The 25,641-nt window shown below is 47.4% G+C and overlaps 1 protein-coding gene across 2 annotated transcripts in view; it reads left to right on the top strand.

The window, feature by feature from the left end:
- The first annotated feature begins 202 nt into the window (after window positions 1-202).
- ARHGEF16 (Rho guanine nucleotide exchange factor 16) overlaps window positions 203-25,641 on the top strand; it is a 38,081-nt gene continuing 12,642 nt past the window's right edge. The window contains exons 1-11 of one of the 2 annotated variants that reach the window (XM_028740978.2): window positions 203-425; window positions 7,738-8,329; window positions 15,165-15,216; window positions 16,483-16,658; window positions 19,310-19,366; window positions 20,909-21,069; window positions 21,403-21,555; window positions 22,090-22,219; window positions 23,030-23,104; window positions 24,606-24,698; window positions 25,171-25,328. In XM_028740978.2, coding sequence (XP_028596811.2) covers window positions 7,766-8,329; window positions 15,165-15,216; window positions 16,483-16,658; window positions 19,310-19,366; window positions 20,909-21,069; window positions 21,403-21,555; window positions 22,090-22,219; window positions 23,030-23,104; window positions 24,606-24,698; window positions 25,171-25,328 — 1,619 coding nt within the window. In that variant the 5' untranslated portion in view covers window positions 203-425; window positions 7,738-7,765. Of the gene's footprint in view, window positions 426-1,078; window positions 1,199-7,737; window positions 8,330-15,164; window positions 15,217-16,482; window positions 16,659-19,309; window positions 19,367-20,908; window positions 21,070-21,402; window positions 21,556-22,089; window positions 22,220-23,029; window positions 23,105-24,605; window positions 24,699-25,170; window positions 25,329-25,641 lie in introns of those variants that run through there. The other variant, XM_077931314.1, reaches the window with a different exon arrangement.

The raw sequence follows: 25,641 nt of genomic DNA, 5'->3' as shown, positions 1-25,641 counted from the left end.
CGCCATAACAATTACTTATTTATTTATTTTATTGCAACTCCCGGCGTTGCGTTTGGCTGGTTAACCGGGCAGGGGGTTGAATCTTTTGTAACTTGACGCCCGCGTGGGAATCTGCCCGGCCTGGAAGAGTTAAAGGAAGTTCAGAGGAAGTCTTTGGGACGCCCAAGGCCCGAAGGGCAAGGCAGGCTGGCTGGCTGGCTAGCTGCAAGAGAGACCGGTCGGCTCTTGCGCCCCAGCTGGAGAAAGAGAGCCAAGTGGGAGGGCTTGCCCAGGTGCACTTCGATCTCAGGCTCCTCCTCGGAGGGTGGAGCCCCCCTTCTCAGGCGACACCTGTGCTTTTCTTTTCTTTTCTTTCTTGTCCCAGGCCGAGGACGATGGCGCCCCGTTGACGCTGGAGACTGAGCCCCAATGGAGACGTAAAGAAGGTGAGTGCGTTTGGAGAAAAGCGCGCAGTGGCGCGCGCGGGTTTGTTTTGGGTGTGTGTGTGAGCGCGTGGGAAAGTTAGCTCGCTGGTCAAAGGAGGACAAGGCATAGTTTGCCCACTTGCTTCCTTACCCGGAGGGAGGCTCCTCGCATCTCTCCCCCCATCCCCACCCCGCGCGCGCCTTGATTGTGGGGAACTGTGATTTGGAGTTGCGTGGCTCCGTTTCAAATCGTGGGCGTTCCAGGCAGTCACCTCCGCGGGTCGTACATATCCCGGTTAGAAAAGGGCGTCCCAGCAGTTAATAAAGCAAAGCTGCTTCGCTTGCTGCATTCTGCACTAAGGGAACAAATCAGTGAATTGTAGAGTTGGGACGCACCAGATGGCCATCGAGTCCGACCCCTTGCAAATTCTGGAGGGCGAAATCTAGGCTAGCAGGGGTCCGATCCTTTTCCAGGCCTGGATCTTCTAATTTCAGCGGGTCTACTCTGAACAGGGATCCCGCAGGATACAGGCCCCTGTTGTTGATAAGAGGACTTCCTTTTGCGGAAGGCGGCCCGAGGATCGCATGCGTGGCGCACGGCGTACAAAGGGTTAAAAGGAGATTGGCTGGAAAATTGCAACAGGCACCTTTTGCTCTGACGTAAGCGGTGCATCGTCAAAGTGGAACTTACTCCTGAGTCTTGAGTCCACACTGGATAGTGGCGCGCGCGCGGCGTGGAGGGGGCGGGCTTCTTGTGCGTGATGACCCAGCTGAGTGCAATCGGATTTACTCGAGTAAGCATAATAGAGGATTGTAATATTTTATTTTATTTAGTAATTGATGAGTGTAGCTTTCCTGCGTGTAATCCATGTGTATGGGTGTATGGGTGGGGGGCGCAACTGTTCCCCCCCCCCCCCAAATCCCAGATATCCCAAATAGAAACAAATAGTAAAATTGTAGAATCTGTGAAATGAAGCAAAATAGGTAGACGCTACTCTGTGTGTCACTTTAGGTGTTCTGTTTCTCGCCCCGCCCCGCCCCCACAAAGGATTGCAGGTGTCCATGGTGCAATCCTGTACAGGCCCAGTGAATATGGTGGCACTTACTCCCAAGTAAAAATGACTAGCACCATGCTGCCTCTCTGTCACCTAGGCATACTGTTGTTGTTGTTTAGTCGTGTGTCCGACTCTTTGTGACCCCATGGACCAGAGCACGCCAGGCACTCCTGTCTTCCACTGCCTCCCGCAATTTGGTCAAATTTATGCTGGTAGCTTTGAGAACACTGTCCAACCATCTTGTCCTCTGTCGTCCCCTTCTCCTTGTGCCCTCCATCTTTCCCAACATCAGGGTCTTTTCCAGGGAGTCTTCTCTTCTCATGTGGTGGCCAAAGTATTGGAGTCTCAGCTTCAGGATCTGTCCTTCCAGTGAGCACTCAGGGCTGATTTCCTCAAGGATAGGTTTGATCTTCTTGCAGTCCATGGGACTATCAAGAGTCTCCTCCAGCACCAGGCATATTTGGGAGTAAATTACCGTATTTTTCGCTCTATAAGACGCACCAGACCATAAAACGCACCTAGTTTTTGGAGGAGGAAAATAAGGAAAAAAAATATTCTGAATCCCAGAAGCCAGAACAGCAAGAGGGATCACTGCGCAGCGAAAGCAGCGATCCCTCTTGCTGTTCCAGGCTTCTGGGATAGCTGCGCAGCCTGCATTCGCTCCATAAGACGCACACACATTTCCCCTTACTTTTTAGGAGAGAAAAAGTGAGTCTTATAGAGCAAAAAATACGGTAAGTCAGACTGATTTAAGAGTGAACCAGGGTCAGCCTGCAGAGAATAGTTTGGGGAAACCAAGGTCTCAAACAAAGGAATCTGATTGAAATCCATGGACACTGCGGGGGGGGGGGCACTGTGATGATGATGATGATGATGATGATGATGATGATATTCATTATTTATACCCTGCCCATTGGGCTGGGTCTCCCCAGCCACCCTGGGCGCTTCCAACAAAGTATTAAAATACAGTGGATCAAGCTTTTCAATATTTAAAGTGCTTTGGCTGGGAACAGGTTGGCTAATGAAAAGCTTACAAGCTGTTTAGGCTTGCTGGCATTTTCTTGGGTTCATGGAAAGGCTTGAAAGTGAAACTAGTCATCTCTGGTTGTGTTCAAGGTTGGTCCTACTTGGAGCAGACTCCCTGAAATCAATGGACCTAAGTTAGCTATGTCCATTAATTGCAATGGATCTACAGTGAGTAGGGCTAACATTGGATAGGAGCTATAACCCTAAAGTTTACCTCCTTCCTGAAAACTCTTGATTGTTTCCAGGAGACCTATTTAATGAGCATCCATCCTGATTCCTTTGCACAAAATTTGTGGGGAGGTTAGATAGCAATGGCTATTTGTTGTGTACTCATTCTGTTTCTTTTGCAAGGAGGTTAAATGACATTGAGTCAAGCCCAGTGCTATTTCGCACTTTCTGGTGCATTTCCACCTCGCTTCTCTTACCGCGAAAAGTCCAAATTTTGCAGGGAAGCAGGTTTGTTGAGAGAGCCAAATTAACTTGAATGGTGCAACCCTAATTTGCTGGCACATGATGGAATCACACCCGGAATTGGTGAATCTGAAAGTGTCCTGGGAGAGAACGATAGGCCTTATCCTTTGTCACTCAGACCATTAATCCAGCTAGGTCAGTATTGTCTGCACTAACTGGCAGCAACTCTCCAGGGTTTCAGAAAGGGAACATTTTCAGTCCTGCCTGGAGATGGTGGGAATTGAACCTGTGTCTTTCTGCATCCAAAGCAGATGAACTACCCATAGTACCGGGCTTTAATTTTCATCTGAAAGTGATTATGGACTCACACCTGACTGCTAGTCCTGTATGGCATTGCAGGGAGTTGGGTTAGATGGCCTTTTGGATCCCTTCCATCTCTACATTTTTATGATTCTCTGATTCCCTTTTTATTTATTACATCCTGCCTCAGGAGTTGATGCTTGCTGGTTTTCCAACCTGGCTCCTGTGCTTTTGACTGCGGTCCAGTACTTGGAAATCCAACAAGACAAATTGTTATAATCAGCACAGTGTGGCACTTAGAATGTTGAAAACCCTTTGTATACATGACTTAAGTAATTTTTTAATGACAGCCCTGCAGGAGGAGTCAACAGTATTATCCTCAGAAATATTAATACAGTGGTACCTCAGGTTACATACGCTTCAGGTTACACACTCTGCTAACCCAGAAATAGTACCTCAGGTTAAGAACTTTGCTTCAGGATGAGAACAGAACTCGTGCTACGGCAGCAGTGGGAGGCCCCATTAGTGGTGTGTCAGGTTAAGAACAGTTTCAGGTTAAGAACAGACCTCCAGAGCGAATTAAGTACTTAACCTGAGGTACTACTGTAATAATACCAACAGAACTGCCAGCAGGTTCATAGCAAATGAGAAATTTGAACCGGGAACATTCCCGCTTGTGTGTTCAGCCAGCACGTGGCACTAGCTCTCATTGAGGAAGCTAATTGTGCCAGCATCGCTCTGTGTGTTCCAACCACCACGGTTGAAATTATGTGCAACTAGGGTCAGATGGGACGTGGGTGGCGCTGTGGGTTAAACCACTGAGCCTAGGGCTTGCCTATCAGAAGGTCGGCGGTTTGAATCCCCGTGGCGGGGTGAGCTCCCGTTGCTCAGTCCCTGCTCCTGCCAACCTAACAGTTCAAAAGCACGTCAAAGTGCAAGTAGATAAATAGGTACTGCTCCGACGAGAAGGTAAACGGTGTTTCCATGCGCTGCTCTGGTTCGCCAGAAGCAGCTTAGTCATGCTGGCCGCACGACCCGGAAGCTGTACGCCGGCTCCCTTGGCAAATAAAGCGAGATGAGCGCTGCAACCCCAGAGTCGTCCGCGACTGGACCTAACGGTCAGTGGTCCCTTTTTTACCTTTAGGGTCAGATAGGAAATGTAGAGGACAGAGGTCTCCTGCACCTTTAATAGTTGGGCAGAAGATGGAGTTTCTGCAGGTGTACCTTGTTACCTAGAGCTGATTTGTTCTTCTACAACTATTAGATGCAGGGGCCCAGCCCACCCTGTTCCTCTTTTTTTTTTTTTTTGCAATTGCCCACCTTATCCATATCCCGATCTTGGCCTTGACATCATAGAATCATGGAGTTGGAAGAGACCCTGAGGATCATCTAGTCCAGGGTTTCCCGAATTTGCGTCTCGCTGCTTTTTGTTTTCTTAACTTGTGTGTTCTCTTCCGCTGCCTGTTTCGGCCGTGCCCCAACCTGCCAACCGAGAAATGAAAGGGTGTTCCTGCTCCTTCAGGGTTGGAAGGAATGCTGGTGGAGTAAATAATGCAATCTACCTTGCACCCTAGATAACATGTCTCAACAGGTGCGGGTTGTAAATAAAGAAATTTCCAGGCACTGCAGCAAATAGCTGCAGTTCATAGCTGCTGCATCATCATCATCATCATCATCATCATTCCTCCTAGGAGTTAAAGGTAGCATACTTTGTTTTATCTGTAGAGCCCTTAAGAATTCAACCGCTGCTTAACCTGGTGCCCGCTTTCCCAAACTCACCTGCCTGCGGGCATGGAAAGGCAGGGCAGCCTGATTAAAATCTGTGCTATGATATGTGTGAAAATCCAATTGTGGCTATTCTCGGAGAACAATTTTCAATGGCGCATTTCAGGAACAGCGATGAGTGAGATTGGTGAATTAGACGCAAAAGCAGCTCCTACATTTCTTGCATCCATTATTTCCTCCTTTGGATGCCCTCATTCATATTAAATAATAGGGGGTCTGTGGTTTCTGGGTGTAGTAATTAGAGCCTCAAACCTGGGAGACCAGGGTTCAAATTGCCCACTCAGCTGTTAAGAAGAGCCTGGCTTCTTGATCAAGCCAGTGGCTAATCAAGCCCAGCATCTTGACCCCACATAGGCTGCCCAGAGGCTGCCCAGTGAAGGTTACAAGCAGAACTGAAGCACAGCTACTCTCTTCACTTGATGCCTAGCAGCTGCCATTCAGAGACATTCTGCCTCCAGCAGCGGAGGCAGGACACAGCCATTGTGCCTAGTAGTCATGAATTTCCCTGGTTATATTGTGCCAGTCAACATCTCTCAGCCTAACCTACCTTACAGGGTTGTTGTGAGGATAAAGTGGGGGCAGGGAGAACCATGCACTGCATCTTGATCTCCTTAAAGGTAAAGGTAAAGGGACCCCTGACCATTAGGTCCAGTCGTGGCCGACTCTGGGGTTGCGGTGCTCATCTCGCTTTATTGGCTGAGGGAGCCGGCGTACAGCTTCCAGGTCATGTGGCCAGCATGACTAAGCCGCTTCTGGCGAACCAGAGCAGCGCACGGAAACACCGTTTACCTTCCCGCCGGAGTGGTACCTATTTATCTACTTGCACTTTGACTTGCTTTTGAACTGCTAGGTTGGCAGGAGCTGGGACCGAGCAACGGGAGCTCACCCCGTCGTGGGGATTCGAACCGCCGACCTTCTGATCGGCAAGTGCTAGGCTCTGTGGTTTAACCCACAGCGCCACCCGCATCCCCTTGGAGGGATATAAATAGTGTTGTTGTAGCATGCCTGTACATTTCTAGAATCCTTCCAAAGGAAGAAGAAACAAGGGGGGAAACTTACTGCATCCTAGCCAGCATGAAAACAACGCTGTCCTAGGATCCCTATATATCTTTAAACTAGGAGTTGCATGCAAGGTATCTGGAAGAGGAGCTCCCCGCCCTTTTACAGAGAAAGTTGAATTAAGAATACCTTTTTGTGCCCCAACCCGCTATAGAAAACTGGAAGAGAATACTAGTTGGAAATCAGTTTGAAAACTAATCCAACAGGTTGGACAGCCTTTTTTCTCCCCTAGTCTTTGCAAGCTGAAAGAGTTCTGCGGCCTCTATGTTTAACTTTTTTTAAAACAGCCTTGTTATGAAATTGACCGCTTCGATGGGAATGAATAAGCAACAAGGTGCCTGTGAAATCATCCTCAGCAAAGGTTTAATACTATGCTATGCTAATATTTATGTGGCACTATACACAGGTGATTTTATGACCTATTAACCAGCCAAATGATGGTGCCGTTAAAAAAATAATAATCCCATAAAGGTACATGTTTCCACCTACTGAAGGAATGTCACTCAGCGGCAGCTTTTGGGGAGATGTTGTTCCTATAAATTAATTTAAGAAGAAAGCAAGAATTTATGCGGGTTCCTCTCTTGGTGATGTGGGGTGTGCCAAATGGAAGATGGCTTGGAAAGAATTGAGTATATTTATTCAAAGAATCATACAACTGCAGACTTGGAACTGACCCCAAGGGTCATCTAGTTCAGTCTCCTGCAATGCAGAAATCTCAACTAGATCGTATGTGAGAGATGGCCTTCTTATGGTTGTCACAAGAAAAGGAAACATTTAGACAGATTAAATAAGGTTTTCTAGCATAGTTAAGTCTGGGGCGTAATTATTCTTGAAAAATTAACTCACACATGGTGTTAGATTATAGAACAAACAAACAAAAATACAGTGGTACCTCGGGTTAAGTACATAATTCGTTCCGGAGGTCCGTTCTTTACCTGAAACTTTTCTTAACCTGAAGCACCACTTTAGCTAATGGGGCCTCCTGCTGCCACCACACCACTGGAGCACGATTTCTGTTCTCATCCTGAAGCAAAGTTCTTAACCTGAAGCACTATTTCTGGGTTAGTGGAGTCTGTAACCTGAAGTGTATGTAGCCTGAAGTATATGTAACCCGAGGTACCACTGTATTCATTTTCTACTGCAGGGCAAAAAATTGCCGCCTGTGGAATAATGTTACTATTTGGAATGGTTAGTAACTTTACCTCCAACTGAGAATATCATAAGACAATATCCTGGTACAGTCAAACCTCAGTTTTCCGTTGCTGAACATTTCGGCTCCTGATTGTTGAAAACCTAGAAGTAAGAGATCTGGTTTCTGAACGTTTTTTGGAAGCCAAACATCTGATGTGGCAGACAAGTGGCTTCCGATTGGCTCTTCTGGTTGCAAGAGCCAATCAGAAGCCACGCCTCGGAAAGTGAACATTTCGGAAGTCGAACATCCTTCTGGAACGGATAACGTTCGACATCTGAGGTACCACTGTATTTTAAAACATTTTTTCATTTAAGTGTTACTACCTACTCCAAAATGAGTAAGAAATATATTTTCCTCAGGGATTCTGAATGAAACCACCCAAATGGTCTCCACATGTTTATTATGTCATGGCTTTGGCAGATTCAGATCCCTAGAGACTCCCATATTTTGTTTGCTTCCTGTGCTGAAAAACTGCATCCCTGATGCTCTTTCTTCCTTTCTCCAGGCCCCACAAATCTGCGGACGCCGGCGCCATGTCTCAGCGCCATTCGACCGGCTCCTTGGGAGACAAGGCCGTTCTGCTGGAGCACCAGGTCAGCTCGGATTTGCGCCTCAGCGCCAACAATGTGTCCCCACACAGCAAGCGCAGCTCCCTGGGCCCGCTGGACAGCTCTGCGTTCTTGGCCGAGCGCTCCCCGTCGCCCACTGGGCCCCGCCGGATCGTCCTCAGCACCCAAAGCCCAGTCGCCCTCAAGGTGGGCACCCAGCAGCTCATCCCCAAGGGCCTGGCGGAGGGCCCCAAGCCCAAGGTCCCCTCTCGGCACCAGAGCTTCTCGGCGGCCATCTTGAGCAAGGAAGCTGCCCGATTGGATCCCAAGCGCATGTCAGCACCCAGCATTTCATTCGACGACCTGGAGGAAGCAGAGCTGGATGGAGGGACACTCAAGCGCAACCTCCGCAGCATGTCGTACCGGGCCGCCATGAAGGGCCTGGGGAACGGCGAGCCTGCAGAGCCCTCCAAGTTCATTGGGGGCGGCCTGAAGCCACTTTGTGAAGAAACCAATGGCCAAGGAGCCCGGAGCCCTGGAAGGCAAAAGGTAGGTCCTTTGTACTGCCACTGTACCCTCTAGAATAGCCTAGAATTATAGGCTATTCTAGAGGGCGCAGTGGTATATAATCCACTGTCGTTGTTATTTATTGCATGTCTATTCCACATTTTTCTCCATGGATGGATCTCAGGGTGGCCCGCTCTTATATGCATAATAATTTTTTATTAGTTTTCAGTTACAATGATCCAATGAAAGCCTCATTGTCACAATACCAAATTGTAATACAACCAATAATGCCAATTGTTCATATGCCAAACTATGTTAGAATTGATGGCTTGATAATTTACTTTAACTCTGCATTCCAAGAACTTTTAAATCCCAATTACACACCAGTCAGAATAACAAACCCTTATACCGCAGCTGCAATTTTAACGACTTCCATTCGCATTAACGCATCAAATAATTTAAAGTCTTACAGGTAAAGCATTCAAACTCTCTCTTTGTTGTTCTTTGTGTGTGGCTGCTATTCTGTCCATGATGTTTCTTCCCGTCTTTGCACTGTATTATGTCCACCTTTTGTTGGTTGTTGCTGTTCTCCACCATACCTTAGGCGGAGCTAGTATGCGATTGCTGTTTCATAAGTTCTCCATTGCACCGTTCCACTGTGGCCTGCTCTTTTAATCTCCACCACAACCCTGTGAGGTGGGTTAGGCCAAGAGGCAGTGACTGGCCCAAGGTCACCCAGTGAGCTTCATGGCTGAGGGGGCAGGAATTGAACCCTGGTCTCTCCTCGTCTGGTACTCTAATCACTCCACCCTGCTGGCTCTCATTTAGCAGGGAAGCTGGCGATGTATCTTCAGTTGTTGTTGGACTCATAATTTCCATCAGTCCCTAGCCAGCATGGCCTACGGTCAGGGTGGCAGAAGTTGTAGCCTGCTGTTGCTTCCTTCTTGGGCATGGCTACCCCTGTTTTAATGGGGTTATGAGCACTTCAGCGGCTGATTTGTCCCAGTCTGAAACTGGAGTAGAGTTGGGTGGATTCCTTCCATTCACCCAGAAGATGCTTGAGACTTCAGGAGTGTTTCAGGTAGACATGCCGAAAGCCCCAAAGTGCCTTCCACCCTACCTCAGGAAAGGGGCAAGCTGAGCTGCTTTAGACCTGACAGTGCCACCTTCCCCAACCTGGTGCCCTCCAGATGTTGAGGGACTCCAAACCATGGCTTGCATGTGCAATTGGTCACTCAGACCACAGTTTGGATTCTGAAGCCCGAGAAGTACCCATGATTCGCTGAGATCCCTGCATTGCAGGCTGTTGGAAGATAAGACCCTTAGGGAAGGGAGGTCCCTTCCAACTCTAGGATCCCACGCAATGAAATTGTATTGTGAGCTGCTGAAGCAATGGTGTGTTTGTTTCTAAACTGTTAAAGCTTGCATCCTCGCCCCAAATGCTTTTATTGCGGATTGGACAAATGCATGCAGAGCTCCAGTCTGGCCGCAGCTGGCCTGAATTACTGCCCTGATTAGCTGAGGCCTGGCCAGTGGAAGGTCAGAGCTCAAACTTGAATTTTAAAACAAAACAAGTTAACTCTGTCCGTTCCAGAAGTGAGCAAAGCAGCCTGCTTTCTGAATGCAGGATATGGTCTGCCTTCGATAGATCCTAGGGAACTGGGGAGTTAATCACGCTCTCTATTTGAAGATGACTTTGGGGTTTCTATCAACTTTTCCAGGGAGGTTTGGAGTGAATTGGAAAGGGGAGGGTGAAACACAGGGGCGGACCTTTTCATCACAAGAGTCCACGCAACTGGGCTTTTTTCTCCTGGAAACTTGGAAGGAGAGGGGAACCTTGCCGTGGACATATGGCTGAGTTCATGCGCTCCACTTAGATTTTTGAAGGACCCACAAGCTGCAGATGTGGCTTGAATCAGAAAATGGACACACGGGTGGCCAATTTGTGATTTTTTCCTCAATGGAAAGTGCTGGCTTCAGTGCAATTCACAGCGTTGGTTATGACCCTGTGTGCACCTACCTCCTTATATGAACCTGCCCAGGTTTTGAAATTTTCCAGGGAGGCATGAGACAAGGACTTCTTGGTGGCTGCTCCCAGATAGTGAAGCTCCCTTCTACAGGGGGCTAGTCCAGTCTCCTCTCTGCTTTCCTTTCAGGATAAAGCAAATACTTTCTTTGGTCAGACAGGTCTTTGGCCAGTAACTGACTGTTGTGGCAGTGTCTTCTGAAGGGAGGATTGTACGTTTTTGTTTTTGTTTTGGATATGTGTGTTGTGCTTTTAAATGGTTTTCAGTGCTGGCTGTTGTTTAAATAGGGTCACTTATTTAACTGTTAATTACTATTTAAATCTATTGTGCATCTGTAGCTGAATCTGTTTTGATGTATGCTACGAAACACTTTGGGTACTGCACTTGGGAAAAGGGTATATAAATACTTGAAGCAAACAAACAAACAAACAAACAAACACATGTAGGAGGAGTTGTTAAGAGCCAGGAGTCCCAACGACCTCTGGAGGGCATCATGTTAGCAACCCTTCCTCTATGTTTGGTAACTGGGACCCCCAGTATAGGATACTCTCCAACCATCCCTGTTTGCCCAGGATCTTCTCGGAATTGCAGAAGTCATCCTGACTTCTGAAATGATCCTGGAATGTCCTGGGGGGTGAGCTGGCACTGGCGCTTGTAGTTGTGTTGTGCTCACATGCAAGTCAGCAACACCAGAAGGTGCAAATACACTGCCTGGCCCTTTCTGCTCCCTTGAGATTTACCTCTTGCACCCAGCCAGGAATGTCCATGATGTGGAAGAGGTGGTGGCAATCCATCTGAGGGTGCAAAGTAGGGCTTGGAAGGTGAGTACTGAGGATACTCCCGAAGATCAGAGAGAGAGGGGCTTGGAGGACCACTTTCACCCCCTGGGCCTGATGTTCACCACCTCTGGCCTAGGTAGGTAGGTGCTGCAGCAGCTGCAGTTCTGTCTCTCACCACAAGAGGCAGCAGCAAGTAGACCAAGTTTTGAGTCCCGACAGCTCTTGACCTGAGGGTTGCTCATTGGCTACGTGCTGCAACAAGACCCAAGGTGGGTGGGAGTCTAGTATGGGGAACTGCTGCAGTGATAATGTTAGGGCTGTTGTTGGGCAAAGGTCCCTGGAAAACTAAACAAAAGCTTAAGTCACTTTGGAACTTGGATTCCCCCACCCCCATCCCACACGTTGAGAAAGTGAAACTGAAATACGGCAAAGAAGATCACACGCCAAAGTTGCAAGGTGTGTGTGTGAGAGAGAGAGAGAGACACACACAATGACCAAGAGGTTATGGCCCTGTGGGAAAGGCCTTGGTTGTGTCGCTTCCTCTTAAGGCGTAAGAAGCTAGGCAAGGGATCCTTTCTTGCATACTATGCAACATTTCTCTGATGAAAATAGGGACATCCTATTCCATTGTTGTTGTTGTTGTTGTTCTATTTATGCCCCAATCATCTGACTGGGTTGGCCCTGCCACTCTGGGCGGTTTCAAACATATAGAAAAGCACAATAAAACATTAAACATTTAAAAACCTTCCGGATACGGGGCTGCCTTCAAATGGCTTGGGGTTTGGATAACTCCATACCCTCCAGCATTTCTCCTATGAAAATAGGGACATCCTACCATACCCACCAATATTTTTCTGATACAAATAGGCATGTCCTAAGAGAAAAGTGGGACATTCTGCGATCAGATCAGAAACACCTGATGGCTTCTGTAAATCCAGGACTGTCACTGGAAAATAGGGACACTTAGGGAGTCTGCTCTTGGCATTTTGCTGTGTAGAAAACAAACGGGATTTTGTGCCCAGGTGTTCAGCACACCTGTATGCAATGGCACAAATTGGTTTTCTGTTTGCTTTTGGGGAGGAGAGAGGGAAGGAAAGCTGCCCATCCACCTAATCACCCCCCCCCCTTTTTGAATAACAAGAATTTTACAGTAGGCACGCAACTTACATGGATGTTACATTCAGGGGGCAGGGTGTCTACACACAAAGGCAAGATCTTATAAAACAGGAAGACCCCCGTGGAACTGCCACTCCTCCCCAAAACATGACCATCCCTACTTGCCCAGAGTGAGCATCGCTTACTGGCCTCTGGGAGGGTTGTGGAGACCACTCGGGTGAGGTGTACTGTATTTCTATTTCAATTATAGGAACTATCTCTGTACTTGCATATACATTGCATCTACAACTGTACAATTTCATGCACGTACATATTAGCATGTGCAAATGAGCGTCATGGCTTAGGGCCCTCGTATTTATAGGACCCCCTCTCCTGGCATGCCCCGCAGAGGACCTTAAGATCCATGAATAATCACAGTTTAGAGGTCCCGGGCCCTAAGGAAGTCAGATTATCCTCCACCAGGGCCAGGGCCTTCTCAGTCATGGCTCTGACCTGTCCCATGAGACCAGGGCCTTGCAGGATTTAACTTCCTTCCTTCCGCAGGGCCTGTAAGACAGAGCTATTCAGCCTGGCTTTCTATTTGAACTTAGCCTGATCTTTTATTCTCCTTCCTTCCCTCCCCTTCCCCTTTTTATGAAGATTACCAGCTCCGGGATCCCACAGCTAATTCTCCCTTGTCTCCTTGCTGGCCCAAATAGGACTAATTTAGCCAGCTAGCCCTGGTGATCATCTAATGTTTATTGGATGGATTCCCCCCTAAATTGATTTTTGAATTCTGAATTTATTGTTATTCACATTTTATACTGTATTTTATGCTGGTTTTTGTTGCATCAATTCAGTGTTTTAAATTTGTTGTTAGCCGCCCTGAGCCCGGTTTTCTGAACCGGGAAAGGAGGAGTATAAATAAAAATGCATTATTTATTATTATTATCTTTCCCCGCCCCTTTTGGGGGCGGGGTTGATACATGAATGGCAGATCGCCTGCTTTGCATGCAGAAGATCCCTAGTTGAATCCCTGGCATCCCTAAGTAGGATTTGGAGAGAGTCTCGGCTGAAATCTTGGGGAGCTGTTGCCGGTCAGTGTACACCAGTCTCTCCCAAAGTTGCATCTCCAGCTGGTTTTGGACTACAACTCCCATCATCCCCAGCTAGCAGAACCAGTGGTTAGGAATGATGGGAATTGTAGTCCAAAACCAGCTGGAGACCCAACTTTGTGAAACACTGGTGTTCACAAACCAGACCTAGATGGGACCAAAGACCCAACTCGGTATAAAGTGGCTTCCTGCACATTTAGGGAAGGGGCTGTATTGCAGTGGTAGAGCATGTTTCTTGCATGCAGAATATCCCCAATTCAGTCCCCAGCATCTCTATGAAGGGCTGGGAAAGGCTCCCTTTCTGAAATGCTGGAGAGCTGCTGTCAGGCAGGACTGGCAGAACTGGGCCAGTGGTCTGACTCTGCATACAGCAGCTTCCTATGTTCCACCTCTGCTGTATTAGGCTGCAAGCCTAGGCTTGTTGTTGTTTAGTCGTTTAGTCGTGTCCGACTCTTCGTGACCCCATGGACCAGAGCACGCCAGGCACTTCTGTCTTCCTCTGCCTCCCGCAGTTTAGTCAAACTCCTGCTGGTAGCTTTGAGAACACTGTCCAACCATCTCGTCCTCTGTCGTCCCCTTCTACTTGTGCCCTCAATCTTTCCCAACATCAGGGAGTTCTCTTCTCATGAGGTGGCCAAAGTATTGGAGTCTCAGCTTCAGGATCTGTCCTTCCAGTGAGCACTCAGGGCTGATTTCCTTAAGAATGGAGAGGTTTGATCTTCTTGCAAGCCTAGGCTAGAAACTCCTTAATGCTGAACCCAAACCTTTGTGATGTTTGTTTGTCACAGACCCCTTTCCTCTCTGGACTCTGAACCTTCTTCTTGCATTGTAAAACGCCGCCCGGTATTTATCCAGAGAAACGCCTCGTTTTCTGGGTGGTTGTTTTTGTTTTCAAACTGGGGCTGCAAATTTGACCGCGTACATAACTGCCGTTGCAACATAACTCTCTGGCTGGCAATTGTTTCCCTCGGCTCAAATCCGGATTATCCTCTTAGGACGTTGTTTGTACATAGGTCTGAGCCAGCTGTGGGGCAGAGAAACACGTGGGGGGAATTCAGTAGCAACTGAATCTACGAAGGAGCTCGGCTCTCAGTTGCTTGCTCAAACTTCTGGGAGTCCTGAACAAGCAAGAGTTGTTCAAACAAACGGAGCAAGATCACAGAACTGTAGAATTGGGAGGGATACCAAGGGTCATCTAGTCCAACCCCGTGCAATGCAGGAATCTCAACGAGATCATACGTGGCTGGTGGCCTTGCAACCTCTGCTCAAAAACGTTGAATGATGATTGGCAAGGTTCAGTCATTGCTAATGTCTAGTATTTCATAGTGCTTCGGGGCAGGAAACTTTTTTCCAGATTGAGGGCCGCATTCCCTCCCGGGCAGCTTCTGGGGGCCATAGGGAGACGGTGGGTGGGGTGAGAGTAGACTTTACCTTTGTACTGTGGAGCACTCTCCCCAGAGAGGCTCATCTGGCACCATCATTGCATCTCTTTAGGCCCTAGGCAAAAACATTCCTCTTTACACTGGAATCTTTTGAAAAAAGCTTGGTATATTAATTGAGTAAACCAATAATAATAATAATAATAATAATAATAATAATAATAATAATAATAATACAGTAGGTTTGTTTCATCTCTCTCTCAGGAGGGAGGAAGAGGATGGGAACAAAACTAGAATTAGTTGGCTTTGCATGTCTGTTATTGGCTCTAGCGCCACCTGCTGTTAGTCTCCCTGCCTTCCAGCCTACCAGTACAAATGGGCACCAGGCACCACTGTCTGCAGTATGATTTTTTAAAAAATGGAGTGTCTGTATAGCTGCTTATGATCGCCTCCCACCCTCATTTTCTCTCTCTGTTTGACAGAGAACCTTTGGTCGGAAGCGCATGAATCGGCATGGAGGTTCCTTCAAAGATGGTGAGTAGATGGACCAGGATATTCCAGGGCACCCCTAGTCAGACTTTGGATTGATCCTGGGAGTCTTCCCTTTGCATCCATTCCACAACAGGACCTCTTAAAATAAGACTTGGTTCCTATGCGAGCAGTTTCACACAGGCGGTCAACCCCAAGGTGCCCAAATTTTTGGCAACAGGAAGTGTGAACCTAGCTACTCTTGCATCAGTTCAGCTAGGGATCCTCAGGGCTGTGTCTTGTGCTGGCCCCCTACTCAGAGTAAACCCATTGAAATGAATGGACTGCTGAAATGAATTGCTAACTTGGGTCCATTAAATTCAACAGGTCTACCCTGAGTAAAACTTAGTTGTCTGCAACCCCCTCGCTCGGGTAGGTGTTTTCTTCTGCTAAGGACTCACCATGCCTAGGAACATGTGAGTTCTTGATGGGAATTACAAGTGGAAGCTGCAACAAAATGTTGCAGTGTGGAGTGATTTTGTTAAGGGTGCCAGGCAGTTGAACCCTCTTCCAGGATACTCCATTCCATCCCCCACACCACCCCTTTCAGTCAGGCAGCATTCTGGGGTCCATTCTCAAGTGTCGTTTGGGCTATTTGTGCTCTCTCTCTCTCTCTCTCTCTCTTTCTCTTTCTCTTTCTCTTTCTCTTTCTCTTTCTTTCTCTCTCTCTCACACCTTTAGCTTGTTAACATGGGCAGCTGCATTTTCCTGAGTCAGACCCCTGTTCCATCCAGCTCAGGATTAGTTACATTGACTGGCAGCAGCTCTTTGGGGTTTTAGGCAAGGGGACATCCCCAGACCTACCCAGAGATGCTGGGGATGGAACCTGGGACCTTCTGCCTGCATAGCTGAGACTTGTATTCCCCTTGAAAGTTTTCTTCCCCCTAAAATCTATTGTTTAATATACTTGAGCAAACCTTGTTTTCTCCAAATCCTTCTGATGCTTGCTTCATAAAAGATATCAGTGCAGAAGAATGAGTTCACTATTACTGCATAGCAGGGGCAGCCAGTGTACTGTGAAACCCACAGATGTTTTAGGACTCCCAGCTCCCATTAGCCCCAAATGGTCAGAGATGGTGGGAGATGTTGTTGAGGAACGTCTAGAGGGCCCCACATCATCCACTCCTGGTATATAAGATTCATATTGGTAATGCGCTTCCATAGCGTTAGCACATAGGTTGGGAAAATGTGTGTCTTTGGGGAGCAAAGAGTTACTTTTGGGCAGCCTGAGGTTTCTCAGCATCGCTGATCCGCGCCACTTCTCTATCCCAGATCCCCGCCTGTATCAAGAGATTCGCGAGAAAGGTCTCAACTCCATCAGCCACGAGTCAGATGACGACCTCCTGGAGGTGGAAACCATCCCCGAGGAACCACCTGCCACAGATTCCTCCACCATTGTGGTGAAGAACTACCGGCCTGCTCACATGACCTGGAGCCAGCTGCCAGAGGTAGGAATGGGAGATCGCTAGAGGGTGAGGGATCCCGTCTTTTAGAACAGCAGCTGGGAACCTCCTTGAATCAGGCCCAGTAGGCCTTCCCAGTTGCTCCATTTTGGCCAGAACATGCCCACCTGCCCTGCACATGTTGCCACGTATGATGAGGACAGCTGTGGAGCAGGTAAAGGCACAGCAAGGATGAAATGCTCTAGCTGATCATTGACGATTTTGTACATGGACACATGATATACCAGTGACACCAGGTGATTGAAAGGCCTCTGGCCCCACCCATCTGTGGTCTGTGGTATATAAGAGGGGTCATTCTGTTTTTGAAGGACAGTTTCTTCCATTTTGGGTACCTACGGAGCTAGATTATAGAAATACTTTTCGCGCCATTGGTCGGTGAAGCTCTGGACTTGTTTGCATTTATTAGCCTTCAACTTTCCTAGCTTCCGCAGAGCTGTTTTGCAACATTGTTGTTGTTTAGTCATGTCTGACTCTTCATGACCCCATGGTCCAGAGCATGCCAGGCACTCCTGTCTTCCACTGCCTCCCATAGCTTGGTCAAACTCATGTTTGTAGCTTCAAGAACACTGTCCAACCATCTCGTCATCTGTCGTCCCCTTCTCCTTGTGCCCTCAATCTTTCCCAACACCAGGGTCTTTTCCAGGGAGTCTTCTCTTCTCATGAAGTGGCCAAAGTATTGGAGCCTCAGCTTCAGGATCTGTCCTTCCAGTGAGCAGTCAGGGTTGATTTCCTTAAGAATGGATAGATTTGATCTTCTTGCAGTCCACGGGACTCTCAAGAGTCTCCTCCAGCACCATAATTCAAAAGCATCAATTCTTCGGCGATCAGCCTTCTTTATGGTTCAGCTCTCACTTCCATACATCACTACTGGGAAAACTATAGCTTTATCTATTCTATACGGACCTTTGCAACATAGCCCACTGAATATAAATGTGGTGGCAATGATGTAGGGGGACCAGGTGGGTTCATAAATGAGTTGCTGTTCCCTCAAATGAGTTCTTTCTGACAGTGGGTCTCTGGGATCCTTCCCTAATACTGAAAATATAGCAGTGTGGATGCCAGGCAAGACTTGTTGGGGAGAGAGTACTACAACTGGGAAAGACCCTCTTGCTGGTTTGCCCCCTTCCTTGTCTGATGGCCTCGGCACATGGGCAGTTTGAGGTGGAAACTATATGTGCTCAAGCCGCAGACTGCTGTACTGGTACACACTAACACTGAATTCTCAGAAGTGGAGCAGGAGGAGTCATAACTTAGTGGTATGCAGAAGGTCCCAGGTTCAGTCCCCAGCATCTCCAGGTCAGGTTGGGTGAGATCCCTGTCTGAAATCCTGGAGAGCCACTGAGGTGTTCTAACTCTGGATTAGGGAGCGTCCTGTGTTCCAGGAATGTACTTCAGGTGGATTTCTTCTGCTTCAGTCAATATTTGCACACCTGTCTCCCGCACCCTTTTCGACATGTGTGTTTTGGCTACTGTGGGACTCTCAATAGAAGTTCCCCTGCAGCAGACAGAATTGCCTTGGAGAAATGGATGGCGCAACATTCAGTTGGGATGATGTGACCCAAAGGAGTGGCTTTGCCCCTGAGGCTCACCTGCCTTTTCTTATCTGACCTGGTATTGTCCTCCTCCCCTTTTTTTGAAAAAAACAACTAAACATTTCCTCCTGAGATGGTTCCAAAGTTCATCTGCTTCACCTGGCAGGATTAATGGAGTTTGCTGAAACGCAGCTCTGATGTTTTCCCCCTTTTCCTTTCAATCTTTGTCTGGTGGCGTTGCAGGTGAGAGTGGAAACTCCCTGAGCAAGGAGTTCCCTAGTAACTCTACAAGCGCCACGTAATGTTTGTTCTGCATTTGCAAGGAATCGACCCATTAGTGTGGCACCAGGACTCCCTGCCCATTATTATTAGGCTGTCTTGTTTTCTGCACCTACCAAACCCTTTCTAGCCTCCCCAGGCATGCATTTCTCTAACATGTACTTTGATTACATATGTTTTAACTTTTCTGATTTTTTGTATTTTGATTACCGTATTTTTCGCACCATAGGATGCACTTTTTCCCTCCTAAAAAGCAAGGGAAAATGTGTGTGCGTCCTATGGAGCGAATGCAGGGGGGAGGCAGGCGGGAAAAGCCCCCAAGAGCCGCACACAAGCTCCGTGCGCTCTTGCGGGCTTTTCCACAGGAGGGAGAAGGGACTGACTGGCCGCATCAGTCCCTTCTCCCACCTCCCAGGAAAGCCAGGAGAAGCCGTGCAGCCCTTTTAAAGTGCGCGCGGCTTCTGCCGGTTTTGTGGGAGGTGGGGGAATTCCCCCACCTCCCAGAAAAGCCAGGAAAGCCCTGCGCAGCATCTCCCGGCAAGGAGAGGCTGCACGGGGCTAAAGGGGAAGGCAAAACAGCGAGCGGGATCCATCCCGCTCGCTGCCTTGCCTTCTTCCATAGCTGTGTGCAACCCCTCCGCAAGGAGAGGCTGCGCGTGGCTAAAGGGGAAGGCAAAACAGCGAGCGGGATCCATCCCGCTCGCTGCCTTGCCTTCTTCCATGGGCTCCTTGGACCTGTGGGCTCCTTGGTCATGTGGTTCCACAGAAGGGATGTCTGAAAACTATCAATGAGTCTGCAAGCCACTCAAAATTTGTCTTCTGCAGGTGCAGGAAGCCGGAATCCTTGAGCAGATATCCCCGGAAGAGCGCAAACGGCAGGAGGTAAGGGAAGCCAGGAGGCTCAAACAAGGTTCCTGCTTGGCGCTAGAAGAGTACCATATTTTCCCGTGTATAAGGCGCCCCCATGTATAAGACACCCCCTATTTTTGGGGACTCCAAATTAATAAAATGGGGGGAGATTGCCCAGAGTTGTTGAGCTTTTTTAAGGGGAAATTGTCAAAATTCACTCACCTTCCTGACCTACGCTACTTGCACGCAACGCAAAATCCCTGGCCGCAGCAAGAACAAATAACATGCCAAATAGCCACTGACTATCTCCAGCTCATGGCAGCAAACAATCACATGTCCCCACAATGCACTATCTGTGTATAACATGACCCCCCAATTTTTAAGGAAGAAAAGCTTGTCTTATACGTGGAAAAGTACAGTATGTTGCGCAAAGTGCTGTGGAAATTGGAGAAGTGGCATGATTTTGAATTCCTTGTGAATTCTCCGAAACAATGAGTTCCTTTCAAGCTTCTGTGTCTCTCTTTATTCCCAGCTTAAGATTGCTTCGCTTAATAGTCTTATAGAGGACTTCTCTTCTTTTCTCTTTCTCTTCTGTTAGTCACTTTTCTCAAGGAGGGACCATAAGCAGCTGACATTAAAACCAATAAGAACACGCTATGGAGATTTAAAAATACAGACAAAACAGATCAGGACTTGCAGATCCCACCCCACTAATGTCATGTAAAGAGAAGAGTCTTTTCCCAGCACCTGAAAATTGACCAGAGATGGCTCCAGGCGTGCCTCCCTGGGGGGTGAGGATTCCACAAGTGGAGGGGGCCACCACTGAAAAGTCGCAATCTTGTGTTGCCACCCTCTGAACCTCCCGTGGAGGAGGGGCGCTTGAGAAGAAGAGCCTCAGATTATGATCACTGGGTCTGGCTCAATTCAGGTGGCTGGAAGCAGTCCTTGAGGTCCTGAGCCACATCAGGCTTTATAGGTCAAAACTATGATTTTTGAATGGAGCCAAGAAACAAATGCAGTCATGCCAAAATCAGTGTTATGTGTTCTGACCATGAGGCCTAGTCAACAATCTGGCTGCTGAAGTGTGTATTACCTGCGGTTTCCAAATCATCTTCAAAGGCAGCCTGACATAGAATGCATTGCCAGAATGTAAACAATAAATGCCAGATCACTAAAGTGGGTTGCTGGATTTTTTTGGGGGGGGAGGGGATCTGCCTCATTATTCTGGAGAGCCCCAGATTTTTGCCCACAGTTCTATCCAGATGGCACCATTAATGGTGCCGATGTTGGTGGCTGCAGACCAACATTTCACTTGCCAGCATCTGAAAACGCACCCCCGCCACATAGCTGGATGAACAGCTCAGTTGGAAGAGCATAAGACTCTTAACCTCAATGTTGTGGGTCTGACTTACACATTGGGCAAAAGATTCCTGCATTGCAAGGGGTTGGACTAGATGACCCTGGGGGTCCCTTCCACCTCTACAGTTCCATGATCAGCTATGATCAACGGTCAGCTTAAAAGGGCTGTCCACTCATGTTCACCTTTCTGTCTCTCCATCCTTTTTTCCCCTGCAGGCGATCTTTGAGATCATTACCTCTGAGTATTCCTACATGCGAAGCCTGGAGATCCTGGTGAACCACTTCATGAAGTCGGAGGCACTGAAGGACACCATGAATCAGACGGATCACCACCACCTCTTCTCCAACATTGGGGATATCCTGGCTGCCAGCAAAAGGTAAATCTCAAGCCTCAGGCAGCTGCCTGTGTGGTGTAGCAGTTATAACAGGCTCCCCATCCCTGTGTTAAGAGTATTGGACTTGGTGACAACCAAATTCATATCCCTGCTCAGCTAGAAAGCAACACTGGGTGACTTTGAGCTTTTTCGACCTACCTGGCAAAGTGGTTGTGAGGATTCCTCCCTAGATCCTTGGACTGTTCACCTTTGGATCTGCTTAACTGTTCTGGGCACCACAGTTTAAGGAGGATATTGACAAGCTGAAACATGTGCAGAGGAGGCTAACCATGAAACTCAGTTTCTCAACCTCCCTCTTATTTATTGTACCTCTAGCTTTTTTGAGGGCTTGGAGAAAAGGCATCAGGAGAACGTCCTGATTCCAGACATCAGCGACATCGTAGAAACTCACGCGACTAATAATTTTAATCCATACGTCATCTATTGTTCGAATGAAGTCTACCAACAGAGGACCCTTCAGAAGCTGTTGTAAGTGACTGCAGTCATCCTCCGCCCCCAAACCTAAAAGATTATTTATAAGCTTTGGTGTATTAAAGTCCAACCCATGGGGCTTGGTGTAGAGACTTAGAATCTTGCCCCTGCTATGAACCCAAGTGGCCTTAGCCTTCAGTCTCCCCCATCTGTGATATGGGAATAATAACACTGGCAGCTCTATAATTGTATGATTCTAAATAAGTGCTACTGAATACCAACTTAATCCTACTCAGAGTAGACTCACTGAAATTACCGGTAATTACCCTAAGTTAGTCATGTCCATTGACTTCAATAGGTCTGCTCTGAGCAGGACTAATTTGGATTCAACCCTTAATCCAAGGTAGGTAGCAGCTGAATTCATTGAAACTCCCAGTTTGATACTCTACTCTTTCTTGCACCAGGAGGCGGCTTTGTGTGTGTGTGTGTGTGTGTGTGTGTGTGTGTATTCAGGTTATCCATTTAAAGTGTAAAAAGCATGCATTGCATTGGTCACAAGAAGCTAAAGTGGTGTTTTCTGTTCTGTTGCAGAACCACGAATCCTGCCTTTAAAGAGACCCTGAAACACATTGAGCAGAAACCAGAGTGTGGCAGCCTTCCCTTGATCTCTTTCCTTATCAACCCCATGCAGAGAGTTACTCGCCTTCCTCTTCTGATGGATGTAAGAGCAAGCGGAGGGGCACATGGAAATATATATGCCCATCAGTTGTTGTTTACCTGCCTGTTGTCCGCAGGGCGGGGGGGGGGGGGGTTGCAGCATTAAAACACAATATTAATGTCTACCATTCATCAGGCTGAAAGCTGGGGTTCTTTCCTCTGACCTTTGAACCTCATTAACAGGCCATGCTGCTAGACCCTGGTGAGGAAGCTGTTCATGCTTCTCATTCATTCATTCATACCTGACCATTGGCTCCAGATTTACTGGGCCCATCACTGATCTACATGTTCTTTAAGATTGCTACATGTTCCCAAAGAAAAGACTGAATGATAATACCTAAAATCCTGCAATTCTAATAGTACTGTTCTGTGTGTTCTGATCAGACCTATTCTACTTGGTTTAGGCATTTTCCAAAACTATACACAAACTGAAACACAGTCATCCTTCAAAATTTGCAGTTCTCTATCCAAGCGATATGTCCTGAAATTCATATGTGTGCATCAGGATACATTTATTCATGAAAACAACATATAACAAAATACTTCCTGTTAGGCAAAAAATGCATTGCAAAAAAAGTGTATATTAGAGGAAGGAAGGAGGAATAATTCATGAGAATTATTTTTAAAATTGCATGTTGATGTAGAACTGTGGCAAACTGGCCTCAAGATTGGAAAAAACACACCAAGAAACTAAAATTGGCAGATATGCCCCTCCCTTAGCTGAGCGGACTGTCAAGAACAGGTTGCAGGTTTTGGCAGCCAATAGTTTTGGAAGGGGGAAATGAAGTGGTGTGGATGTTCTGTTCCATTTCAGACTGTCTGCCAGAAAACCCAGATGCATAGTAGAGCTTACGAAGCAGCGACTCAGGCTTTGAAGGCCATCAGTAAGGTAAGAGACTTTCTCCAGCTCTCTTTGTGTGGTCACATTTTTTGAAGAATGAAACGGGCTTTTCTGCAGTTAGGAAAGTGATGGGAGGCAAATTGGTTGAGAATTGTGATTTGCTTGTAAGGTGTTTACATGTCTTCCCATTAACAAACACCTTACAAGCAAATCAGGGTGAATGTTTATTGCCATATAACCCTCCTGAAAATGGGAACAAATGCTCCATAGAGCAAATTGGAATAGATGCTCAATAAGGATTGGACATAGTCTAACCTCCACATAAGCTTCCTGCAAGCATATGAGGATGAATGCTCCATAAACTGGTTGTTTGGGGGAGCCCCAGAATTGGTCGCTAATGAAGGAAAAAACAAGGAGATGCTTTCTTGGCCGCTAGGGCTCTCATGTGTGGACTGGAACCAATCAGAACAAATCAATAAATTATGATAGAAAATTTCATATTGTCAAGGCCACAATAGTTTTCAAGAGGCGTCTGAAATTAGGGAGGGGCTGTTCCTGGATGTGAGGGCGATCTGGCTGCGACATCTGTCACCCCGTTGATCGCCAGGGTTGATTCGGCTGATCTGGCTGGCTAGGCGGGTGTCCCCTTCCTCCCTCACCGCTCCATGTGCGTCCCTCCCGAAGCTGCGCGCTCGGTGGAAGAGGACGGCCATCCCAGATAGAAGGAGTGTACCGTTCTTCGGTCAAGGGTATACGATAGCTGTGCTGCCCTGCTAGAACCTCCAAACAAGCTCAAGGTCCATTTGTAGGAGAACGTAGGGTAGTCAAACCTCTAACAGGAGATTGCAGCAAGACACACTTTAGTAACCCATTCCTCTAATTCAGTGGTGTCCAAACTTTTTTCAAAGAGGGCCAGATTTGATGAAGTGAAGGGCCGTGAGGGCGCCGACCAGAGTTGTTGACCTTTTTTTAGGATTGAAGGATTTAAGTTGTTGAGCTTTTTTGAGGGGTGTTTTTAGGATTTTACCCCAGAAAATAAACCGACTGATGGGCTGGATTAGGCCCCCAAAACAGTCTTTGGACATGCCTGCTCTAATTCCAGCGTTTGGAGTTTGAATGCTGTTGCAGATGTCGCTAAAACTGAATTACACATGTGCAAAAAGTGGAAGGATCAGCAGCAGACTCTGGGGAATCCCAACTTTTGCAGATGTACCCAACCCGTACCTGTCCCCCCCCCAAAAAAAGGGAGGAGGGAAGCAGCCCAGTGAGGACTAAGCATGTTGCATGTTCAGTGAGCATGGAATGCTGACTGATGGACTGGAGGGGGGAGACCCAGAAAACCAGATGGGATGGGAAATAAAATGCAGCCGAAGTCATGGAATGGAGTGTCACGAGGAGGGTTAGGACTGGCAGGCTAGAGAGGTGCACAGAAGCACCCCTGTGTTGCACTATTATTATTTTTCCTGCAGCTCCCACTTGTGCGGGAGATGACGATAGAGACAATATTGCATTTACAAAAGTATGTTTCTGCCTCTCCTTTATGCCCCAGCTCGTGAAGAGGTGCAACGAGGGTGCCCACACCATGGAGAGAACCGAGCAGATGTACACGTTGCAGAAGCAGCTGGAGTTTGGAAAGATCAAGGTGTGAGATTTGGAAGGTGTAAATCTTTTTCCCCAGCGCAGCTCTGCCCCTTAGGCTTGATGGCAAGTTGTGGTGTACTGGTTGGACTTAGGGGCCTGCGAATCCTCACTCAGCCTTCCTTGGTGACCTTGGGCCAACTGCTGTCCTTCTCCCTAACCTACCTCACAGGGCTGTTGTGTCTAACTCCCTTTTAAAAACATCCAAGTTGTTGGCCCTTGCTAGAACTTCACCTTTACACCCAGAGAGCCCACCTTGTTGCTAGGCCTTGTGTTCACCTGGGCCTTTTGGAGACAAAAGAAAGGGAGTATTTCGAGGAGGGGCTGTTTCTCAAGTTGGGAGCGGTCTGGGGGACAGTGCCATTTTGGATTTGCCCCTGGATAACTCTGAATGTGTCTGGTTCCATGATGTACTTGTTATAATCCTTTGGTAGATTTTGCTGTGTTGACCAATGTCTCCCTGGGTCTTTCCCCAGAACTTCCCGCTGATTTCTGCTTCCCGGTGGCTGCTGAAAAGGGGGGAACTCTCCATGCCTCTGGCGGAAGAAGGTGGAATTTTCCGGAAGGGCTCTGGACGTGGGAACTGCTATCTCTTTGTGTTCAACGATGTCCTGATCATCACCAAGAAAAAGAGGTTTGTGAGAGGCATTTTTAGTGGAATAAACTTCACCTCACGTAGGGGGAATTTTATTTTGTGCATGATTTTTTTTTTTTTTTACCTCATGAAGTCACTCGCAATGCGCTTCAACAAGGCTCTGCTTCATTCATTTGGCAAATGCCATCTCAGTCCCTGATGATGCCTCTTTTAAAATTAATATTTATAGCAAATTTAACACAGAAGTAAAAACAGAGGGGAAAATGGGAAATTAAAAAATCCCTCATCATCTCACGCTGAATATACAATAGCCAGTGACACATCCATCTTAATTTAAAATATGCAAATCTAT

The sequence above is a fragment of the Podarcis muralis genome, chromosome 7 (assembly GCF_964188315.1).
Source record: "Podarcis muralis chromosome 7, rPodMur119.hap1.1, whole genome shotgun sequence".
NCBI classification, from domain to species: domain Eukaryota; kingdom Metazoa; phylum Chordata; class Lepidosauria; order Squamata; family Lacertidae; genus Podarcis; species Podarcis muralis.
Note: the sequence above shows the minus strand (reverse complement) of the source record. Positions and strands in the feature narration are given on the sequence as shown.